The sequence below is a fragment of the Colius striatus genome, chromosome 24 (genome assembly GCF_028858725.1).
Source record: "Colius striatus isolate bColStr4 chromosome 24, bColStr4.1.hap1, whole genome shotgun sequence".
In the NCBI taxonomy this organism is placed as follows: domain Eukaryota; kingdom Metazoa; phylum Chordata; class Aves; order Coliiformes; family Coliidae; genus Colius; species Colius striatus.
In genome coordinates this window covers 5,552,499-5,562,525 of record NC_084782.1, presented here as the reverse complement: position 1 = coordinate 5,562,525, position 10,027 = coordinate 5,552,499, and the positions used below count along the sequence as shown (strand labels likewise).

Here is a 10,027-nt window from a genome sequence, read left to right as displayed (position 1 = left end):
CGTGCAGATGGCCTGGCTGGTCAGTCAGTCCTGTCTGTGCCTGCATTTGCGCACTTGGAAATGGTTCTGCTGCTCCACCCCACAAACACCACAGTCTGAGCAGGGGATTTGGGGTTGTTTTTGTTAATTTGCAGTTCTTTCTCTGGTGTTGCTGAGGAGAAAACCTTCTGTGTGTGGAGAGTGCACTGAGGAGCTGCAAGGGATTGACTTACCCTGTATTCAACACTGTGCTCCTGGCTTTGCCACAGTCTTTCCTGGTAACCTGGGGTCAAGGAAGTTGGCCAAGGTCCAGCAGAGCTACCAAGATACTGAGGGGACTGGAACATGTGTGTGAAGAGGAAAGGCTGTGGGACCTGAGACCTTTCAGCCTGGAGAAGGCTTGTATCAGGAGGATGGAGTGACATTTTTTCCTGTGGTGGTCAGTGACAGGACAAGGGGTAATGGACATCAGCTGGAACACCAAAAATTCCACTTAAACACAAACAAAAACTTCTTTGCTGTGGGGGTGAGGGGGCCCAGGCTGCCCAGGGAGGGTGTGGAGGCTCCTTCTCGGGAGGTTTCCAACCCCAGCTGGACACGTTCCTGTGCCCCCTGAGCGAGAGGAACCTGCTGTCACAGGGGCTGGGGCAGCTCTGCAGGGCCCTGCCCAACCCACCATGTGGCAATTCTAAGTTGTTGTTAAGTTCTGCTGGCGAGCAGCCAGCCCTGGGCAGAGCGGCGCAGAGAGCACGGCTCTGGGCGGACGCTGGGACCCCGCAGCGAGCCGCTGGGCTCCGGCTGTGCCGAGCAGAGCCGCGCCACACGGCCCACGCAGCGCGGCGCGCTCAGCCGGGCCCGCGCAAAGCCCCGCCCACCCCGCGCGAAACCCCACCCACCAGCCGCGCAAACCACGCCCACCCATTGATAAATCCCGCCCATTCACAAACCCCCGCCCGCTCCCCGGCTGGCCACGCCCACTCGCGCGCGCCCCATTCACGCCTCGGCTGGCCCCGCCCACGAGCCGCGTGGCCCCGCCCACGAAGCGCGAGGCGCGGCGCGCGCAGTCGGTGTCGGCCATGGCTCCGAGCGCGCAGGCGGGGGGCGGCCGCGGGCAGGCCCCGGGCCCGGGGCTCCGGCACGGCATCCGCGCCGTGCTGCTGGGGCCACCCGGCGCCGGCAAGGGCACGCAGGTGAGGGAGGCAGCGCCGGGAGGGAGGGAGCCCACCGGGAGGGCTTTTCCGCAGCAGGGGCGCGGGTGTCCCGGCAGCGGTCGTTGGGACCGGGACGCTTATCTCCGTGTCTCCGCTCCGTCTATGGGATGCGGCGTCTGGCCTCGCTTGTCCCGCCGAGAGACCGGGACATAGGCGGCTTGCTCCGGCTCCGGAAGGCCGCGGACCTCTCCTCCCCCGCCGGCGGGGGCACAGAGCCGTCGCCCCTGGGAACGCGGGCGCTGGAGCCCTTTGTCCTGGTCCCCATCGCTCGGGCCGGCTGCGAGGCGCCGGTGCCCTGGCCCCGCTCTCGGAGCTCCCGCTCCTTAGGGCTTTGTGCCGGCTCTGCCACGTGCTGACCGGCCGCGGACTATCCCGATGCTGCGAGCGGGGACGAGGCCTCATTGGGGTGGGGACGGGGCCCAAACCGCATCAGAGCCTCAGCTCCAAAAGCCTCACGTCCTGTTTGCGCCCTCCCGCAGGCTCCGAAGCTGGCCGAGACCTACTGCGTCTGTCACCTGGCAACCGGGGACATGCTGCGGGCCATGGTGGCCTCGGGGTCCGAGCTGGGCAAACGGCTCAAGGAAACGATGGATGCTGGGAAGCTGGTGGGTAACGAGGAGCTGGGCTGGGGGGGAGCTGGGCTGGCAGCACCCGGGGTGACAGCAGTCAAATCCACCTCCTGAGCAGAAGCCTCAGTGACAAACCTTATTTACTGGGGGAAGGGCAGATTATAGGGTGGATGGAGGGATTCTCCTGCTTGTTATCCTGCAGGAGAAACGCCCCATAAAAAGATCAGTGCTCTTCAAGATTGCTCCTTGTTACCAGCAGCCTGTGTGCCTGGGTTGGCTCTGTCTGTCACAGTGCTCACGGGGTGCAGACTGGCTGTTCTGGGCATCCTGAGTAGTGCTGGAGGTGAAGGTTGCTCCTTGGAGCTGCAGGCCCTTGCAGCCATGCTTTGCTGGCTCCTGGCTCTCTTCACGTGATGTCTGGACCCCTGTGGAGTGGAAGACTTTGTTCCACCTGCATCCAACTCTTGCACAAATGCCGTTTACTGTAAGGTGAAAATAGACTGGGAGATGTTGTGGTAGTTGCAGTGGGTGCTGTGTAAGACAGACACTTTGGGTCCCCAAGAGACAAGAGTTAAGATCTCTGACACAATTTTCTGAGGACCCAATCTTGCCAAAATGGCTGAAATCTCTTGGGGAAACTTGGGGGACCACAAATTGCAGCGACTTGCCGCAAAGCTAAGGGATGTGGGACAGACCCCAGGCATCACTGCTGCCTGTCGTGGCCTCTCGTCACCCCACGGAGACTCTGCAGGTCCCAGCTGGGAAGAGTGACGTGGCTCATCTCCAGCTTTGGCTCCAAGCTTGCATTGCAACACCCAGCCTGCAACGTCCCAGCTGGTTGTGAAAGATAGGGACGTTATCTGGCAAAGCTGGTGGTATCTGCCACGTGTATGTGTGGCACTTGGCACTAGGCTGCTCCACAGGTATGTCCCAGCAGCTCTGTGATAACTCAGCTGGGAGCACAGCAGCAGCCAGGGTGGCTTTCTGTGCTCGATTATGAAGCAGGAGCCTTCTCTCTGAAAGAGGTAATCAGGAAAGCACAGAAGTGACATGTTGCTGTACCCAAACTGCCCCACACCCCTACTCTTTCTGCTCCAGGGTTCTTGTTTGTGTGCTGTCACAGTCCAGTCCCCAAACCTGCTGGGACCCAGCTGTGTGTGCTGGAGAAAACAGCACTGCTGAGAGCTGCTTTCAGATAAACAGCTACTGTTGGGGCTGCAGCATCTGTTGGTGCTTTCCAAACGCTGCAGTGTAGAGAAGGCACTAATCTCAGCAGTGTGCTGAGACTGGGATATGGGGGAAAAAGTATCCAGTGGGGCCAGAGCTTGTCAGCAGCTGTTGGGCATTTACCTTCACATGAGGTTTATGAGAAGCAGTGAGCAACTCTCCTGCTGTGCCCTTCCTGGCCAGGCCTGGCTGCTGAGGGGGATGTGTGGGTGAAGGTACAAAGTAACAGGAAATAAAGGTTCTGTGGATAGCTTGTATTGTGAATTGGCTTAAAAGGAAATAAATACATCCAGGGAGTTTGTCTTCAAGCCTATGGTCTCTGTTGAAATACAACAACCTTGATATCAGTGAGGTCACAGTGCTGGCCCAGGGCCCTGCACAGGCTGGAGTGTCCCTGGTGTGCAGCATCTCACCAGCCATGTCCTGGCACTGCCAGCCTTGGCAGGGAGTGCTCCCCTGACACAGGCAGCTCTGAGCATGCAGCTCTCACCCCGTTGGCAGCAGCATCCTGCCTTGTGGCTGCTGCCTCGGGCACCAAACAGCTGTAAAAGCGCTCTGAAGGAGCACGGGTGTGGGGTACAGCAGCTGCCTATGAAACTGGGGTGTCCCTCCTGACTGCAGCCATGTCTCCTCTCCACAGGTGAGTGATGAGATGGTGGTGGAGCTGATTGAGAACAACCTCGACACTCCTCCCTGTAAGAACGGCTTCCTGCTGGACGGCTTCCCACGCACGGTGAAGCAGGCTGAAATGGTACGTGAGCTCTTGTTCAGGGCTGCTCTGGCATCTCCTTCCCTTGGCTGTGCCTCTGCCCCTCTAAGCTGGGAGTTTTCTCTTGCAGCTGGATGAGCTGCTGGAGAAGAGGAAAGAGAAGCTGGACTCTGTCATTGAGTTCAGCATCCCCGACTCCCTGCTCATCCGGAGGATCACTGGACGGTAATTCCTCTCTCCCAAACACTCGGGACGCAGCAGGGGAGTTCCTGGTTCAGGAGACAGCACCTTAATTCTGTATCCCTGTGTCACTTGCAGTGTTTAGGGTTAGCTGTGGTACTGCTGTGTCTTAGGTTTCTGCTCTGTTTGAACCTGCTCCTGCTGACCCTGATCTGCAGCCTTGAGCAGAGCCTCTTCCCTGGCTGAACAGGGGCTGCAGATCTGAAGCAGTGTCCCTGGTGAGCCAACTCAGCCTCAGCCCAGTGTGTGACAGCTCCTGTCTCCATCCTCCTCCTCTGGAGCTGCTGCTCCTGCTCTGTTACACGGGACATCGTGTGTCAGGGCACTGCTGGAGGCCCTGGCCAGGCTCAGCTGTGGCTGTGCAGGCACACAGACATCTCCTCCTGATTCCTGGTGCCCTGTGTCACCCTCACCTCCAGGAGCCAGCCCCCCCTCCCCAGTGACAATCCCTTCTCCATCTCCCAGCACAGCTGCTTCTCCCAAGTGCCTGAAGAGGCCCTTGGCACAGAAATAGCTGGAGGAGATGTTTCTGAATTGCAAGGCTAATGGGGTTGCTCTTGCAGATGGTTGTGCTGGAGAGTGGCAGGTTCAGGACACCTTCTCCTGGCACAGGGCTACTTTGCTGACATTGCTTTCTGTCTTAGGCTGATTCACCCAGCGAGTGGCCGCTCTTATCACGAGGAGTTCAGACCCCCGAAAGAGCCCATGAAGGATGATGTATGTGAGCTCCCAAGGCAGCAGCTTGCCTTGCTTTGCCTTTAGCTGATGCTTTGCTGCATCCCTGGAAAAAAAACCCCTCATTTCTTTCCTCCTCTTGTGCCTTCTACCCTGGCTGTCCGGGGAGCGTGGGGAACTGCCTGGGCAGCCTGAGCCGGCGGCGCTGTGGGGAGCGAGGCCTGGAGGGACGAGCGAAGGGCATTGGCCACTCTGCAGAGCTGGCCCAGGCTCTGCCCGCCTCGGAACCTGCTGGACTTGGCAGTGGGTTGTGACTGGTTTCCTTCCTGGGGAGCAACCGTTAGCAGATGTCTGCTCTCAAGGTTCCTCGGGCTCCTTTTAGCCAGCTGAGTGGTGTGTGGGGGAAAGACCGCCACGCTGAACCCTCCTCTCTTCAGTCTGCGACTCGTTTCGGCTGCCCCGGCTCCGTCCCGCTCTCCCCTGCGGACCTGGGGTCACCTCTGCAGCTCTGCCCTGCAGCCTGTCTCTGAGCAGAGGGGAGCAGGGGGGAGTGTGCCAGGCTGCAGCCAGCTGGAGACTGTCCCCTTGCTTCTGCCAGGTCACTGGAGAGCCCCTGATCCGCCGCTCCGACGATAACGAGCCCGCGCTGAGAACGCGCCTGAAGGCCTACCACAGCCAGACCTCGCCCCTGGTCTCCTACTACAGCCAGAGAGGGATCCACACGGCCGTGGATGCCTCCCAGAGCCCCGACGTGGTGTTTGCCAGCATCCTGGCAGCCTTCTCCAGAGCAACATGTAAAGACCTGGTTATGTTCGTTTAGAGCCCTGTCCCAGGGTGGAGCTCTCCCTCTCTTTCCTCTCTCTGTCTCTCCATTTCTGTCTCTCTGGGGCCAGGGAGGGTGAAGAGCGAAGCAGAGTAGGAGAGGAGGGGAGGAGAAGGTGCAGGGCAAGGCAGGGCTGTGCTGATGTCGATTAAAGGAGCTGTTAACGGTGTCGGTACATGTGCATGTCAGTCTGTTGTCCCTAGAGGTCGCAGCGAGCCCGAGCTCCGGCTGCACTTTTTTCCCTCCTGCTTTGGGCCAAGAGGCTTTTTCATTCCAGAGCTGTGGCTCTTTGGAAGGAGCTGGGCTCTCGGCGCCTCCTGGCTGCTTAGAATCACAGAATCACAGAATGTTGGGGGTTGGATGGGACCTTTAGAGATCATCCAGTGCAGCCCCCGTGCAGAAGCTCACAGAGAAGGCTGGATGGAGATGGGGGCTGAGCGAGTGAGGGAGGGCTCCGTGCAGGGCGCTGTGTTGGCTGCAGGGAGTGCGAGGTTGTGTGTTGGAAGCACGTGAAGGGCTCTGTGTGTGGGCTGTGGGAGGAACAGCTCAGCTGTCTGTGTGAGTGCAGCCTCCTGCTCCTCAGGGCTGGCTGAGAGCTGCTCATGATGTGTTTTTCCCCGTGGGATGGCAGATTCCCTGAGGGCACAGCCTGTCTTCCATCCTGATGGGGTTTGTGGGGCAGAGAGGGTGGGTGTTTTCAGCCTTTAGTCTTTTGTGGGCCCCAATATAGCAAATGTTAGTGAGCTGGGGGGGTTGCCTTTCATTTTTTAACAACATGAAGCCTGTGGTCAGTCTGTGGCAGCCTGTGTGTAGCAAGCTGGGATCTCCTGAGGATAAAAGGACTTGAGTTTTATCTCCTCACTCTTGCTGTGGCTTTGGCCAAGGAGATGGAGACATTGAGCTTCTCCTGATCCCAAAGTCTAAATGAAGCCTCATTGCCAAACAAATGATTTTCCAAGGCCTGGGCCACATCATTGTTAACCACTGGCTTCATGTGCCCTTGAGCCAACGACCTTCACTGTGACATCATGGAAACCTACTTGTTTCTTGAACAAACTGAAGAGCTCTGTCAGGCTGTCAGAGGGCACCCTGAGTGCTGTGCCTGCTGCCACTGTGCTGCTCTGGTGACCCTGAGTTGCATTATGCTGCTCTGGTGACCCTGCAAGGCTGGTGATGACCTTTGCCCGTGCAGGATTCCAGCGCTGCTCTAAATACAGGTTGGCCCTGATGAAACTGTTGTTGGCCCAGATGAAACTGTCCTTTGCCCTTCCCTCTGTGTTTACTGGTTTAGTGTTCTTGGGTGCCCTCTTTGGAGGAGATGGCCTGTCTCCTTTCTGTGCACTGAGCTGCTGTGGGCTGTGTGTCTGCAGCAGATGCCTAATCCTCAGGAATCCCTTGCTCTTTTCCTTGGTAATTTCTCTTTTGTCTGAAAATCTCTCTCTGTCCTTGTACATCCTTTCCAGGGAAACCACCTCTTCCCTTCCAGCAAACTGGGAATAACACCAGGAACTGAGAACAGTTCAGTTGTTGCTCTTGAAAGCACGTGGCTGCAGGGAGAGAGGGTCTGAAGGTAAAGGGTGCTGGTGTCAGCAGCAGCCTGCAGTCCCCTGGGATCCCCTCTATGGTTGGTGCTTTGTCCATGCACTCTGGTTTCTCTGCAGAGAGGAAGGAGTTGTGTCTGTGTGTGTGTGTCTGTGTGTGTGTGTGTCTGTGTGTGTGTGTGTCTGTGTGTGTGTGTGTCTGTGTGTGTGTGTGTCTGTGTGTGTGTGTGTCTGTGTGTGTGTGTGTGTCTGTGTGTGTGTGTGTCTGTGTGTGTGTGTGTCTGTGTGTGTGTGTGTCTGTGTGTGTGTGTGTCTGTGTGTGTGTGTGTCTGTGTGTGTGTCTGTGTGTGTGTCTGTGTGTGTGTCTGTGTGTGTGTCTGTGTGTGTGTCTGTGTGTGTGTCTGTGTGTGTGTCTGTGTGTGTGTCTGTGTGTGTGTCTGTGTGTGTGTCTGTGTGTGTGTGTGTGTCTGTGTGTGTGTGTCTGTGTGTGTGTGTCTGTGTGTGTGTGTCTGTGTGTGTGTGTCTGTGTGTGTGTGTCTGTGTGTGTGTGTCTGTGTGTGTGTGTGTCTGTGTGTGTGTGTGTCTGTGTGTGTGTGTGTCTGTGTGTGTGTGTGTCTGTGTGTGTGTGTGTCTGTGTGTGTGTGTGTCTGTGTGTGTGTGTGTCTGTGTGTGTGTGTGTCTGTGTGTGTGTGTGTGTGTGTGTGTGTGTGTGTGTCTGTGTCTGTGTGTGTCTGTGTCTGTGTGTGTGTGTGTCTGTGTGTGTGTGTGTGTGTCTGTGTGTGTGTGTGTGTGTCTGTGTGTGTGTGTGTCTGTGTGTGTGTGTGTCTGTGTGTGTGTGTCTGTGTATGTGTTAAAAGCTGCCCTGGCATCTTGGTGACAGTAGAGACACTGAGTGAAAGCTACAAAGAGAGCTGCAGCCCCTGCACTGCCATGATGGCAGGAGGAGTCCCTGGTCCTGGAATTGCTCAAGGATTCTTTGCTCCTGGATTCTTGCTCCGCAGCAAGAACAATGTGTTCTTCCCCTCTCCATTCCTTTCCCCCTGTGCTCACTTTGCATCCAGCTCACCAGCCTTTTCTGCCAGAAACCATCAGTAATTTGGGCTTTTTTTTCCCCTAAATCTACTTTTTTCTTTGTTCCCATCTATTGCAGCTGAGTGACTCCGTGAAGCAGATGAGACACCACCAAAGGCTGCACACTGCTCCATCACCCACTGCAGCCCTCCCTGGGGGCAGGGACGGGGTTATGATTGATGGGAGGGGGAAAAGGAGGTGGTAGACAAGGGGCTTGGGGGCTGATTTGGGGAGGGGGGGTTGTTTGGATTTCTTGTCTAGCAGCATGATTGTGGAGAGGAAATGGCCATCTCCTGAGAGATCACTGGGGAGGCAAAACAGCCGCAGAGTGAAACGTCTCTGGCGGTGATCACATGCAGGTCCTTGGCCTGTGAGTTGGGTAGATGCCACTCCAGGCTTCTCCAGGACTTTCAGGGCTTGTCTCGTGGGCTCTTGGTACAAACTCTGAGGCCACTGCAAGGTTTGCTGTGATTTTTTTCTAAAGCTGCTTCTTGTCAGCGAGGACCAAAAGGAACAAATGACTCATTTCTGAAATGGAAAGGGGGGAAATGCCATGGGCTTTTCCTGGAAGTTTGGTTTTTCTTGCTCTGCTGCATTCCTGAAGTCCAGCACGAGGCTTCTCAAGGCTTCTGTGTTGCTGAGCAGAGGGGCTGGGGCTGGAGCCTGCCTTACTTGGCTTTGCTGTGATCCCAACTGAGCTGGAATTCACTTTCTTACGGGACTGCACAGGTGCCACTCACCTGGGACGGGGTTTGCATTTCTTTTTTTTGATCAAATGGTGCCTTGTCTAACCTCTGAATCAATAATAAAACAACCCCTTTATATTTTGTATCTGTTGCTGTGTCCTCTTTGACCTCAGACTGTGGCAGATGAGAGGAGGCAGATGACAGCCTGGCCAACTGGGTGGATCCTTGGGCCTGATCCTGTCTCAAGGGTGTTCTATGCAGTTGAAAACGTGGCTTGTAATTCTTTCCCTTTGCTTGGGGAGTGTGTCCCAGTGCTTTAAATCACCACAGCAGTGGTGGCTTTTGCTGGCTTTCTCTCCTGTTTCTTCTCATGGGAGCCCCACTGTGTCCTGACCCTTTCTGCCCACAGTTCCTGGCAGCTGGTTTTAACTGATGTAATTCTTCGCATTGTGCTTCCTCCCTCAAGGTCAGCTCCACACACTGGCAGTGCAACTTCCATCTTTCCTCCTGCAGCAGCTGGAAGACACATTGTCTTCTGTTCCTGCTCATTTCTGCCTTTCCTACTTTGTTGCATCCTTCTCTCAACACATGGGGCAAAATCTGCTCTAACAGGGAGGGAGAATGTTCCTTGGCCTCCCTTCCTCGTGCCTCCACAGCACCCTGGTGCTCTGAGCCTGTTCCTGATGTGCTGAGGAAAGGTGGTTGCTTTTCCCAGTGCCCTCAGTCCCACCCTTGCAGCCCTGCTGGTGTTTGGGGGTTTGGCTTGGCCTCTGTGAGCTGGCACCAGAAAGGATCAGGCTCATCCACACCCATTTCCTGCAGAAGTGACTCGTTTCTTCAGCAGAACTGGGCTCCTCACTCCACCACTCAGTCTGTGCTCAGGTGTTTTCATTACCCCTCTGTGCCTCCAATTACCCCCCTCTCTTTCTTTTGAAGGAAAGCTTGTGCCTCTCTGGCGTTTGTGGGGTTCTTCCCTCATTTCCTTTGATGATGGATGCCAAACTTGCCCTTCCTTGTTGTTTGGGACTGTATCCTCTTCTATTTGCCTGCTGCTGTTTCACAAACCTGTTCTGCTTGCTCCTCCCGGCTTTCTGGTACGTGGGATGGAGAGGCCTTGGCTCCTCTGAGCTGAGCTGCTTCTGTTTGATCCTCACCTAAGTGTGGAGGGTGGAATGAATTGTTGGGGTGCTGTGGGAAAGGCTGCTGTGAGGAGGCTGTTTAGCTCAAGTCTGCATCCTCTGTAGTTGGATCTGTTCTGTGACCTGTCTCTGTCACGTTGACCTTGAATGTTTTGCC

At 56.2% G+C, this 10,027-nt stretch overlaps 1 protein-coding gene across 2 annotated transcripts; it reads left to right on the top strand.

Annotated features, from left to right (window-relative positions):
- The first annotated feature begins 1,040 nt into the window (after nt 1-1,040).
- Nucleotides 1,041-8,876, top strand: AK2 (adenylate kinase 2). 2 transcript variants are annotated; one of them, XM_062014366.1, is made up of 7 exons: nt 1,041-1,169; nt 1,670-1,795; nt 3,627-3,737; nt 3,826-3,920; nt 4,580-4,652; nt 5,209-5,404; nt 8,125-8,876. In XM_062014366.1, the coding sequence occupies exons 1-7, from the start codon at nt 1,056-1,058 to the stop codon at nt 8,130-8,132; spliced, it is 723 nt and encodes a 240-aa protein (XP_061870350.1). In that variant the 5' UTR covers nt 1,041-1,055; the 3' UTR covers nt 8,133-8,876. The 2 variants fall into 2 exon arrangements, with proteins under 2 accessions (XP_061870350.1, XP_061870349.1); XM_062014365.1 differs by lacking the exon at nt 8,125-8,876 and having other exon boundaries at nt 5,209-5,604.
- The last annotated feature ends 1,151 nt before the right edge of the window (nt 8,877-10,027 follow it).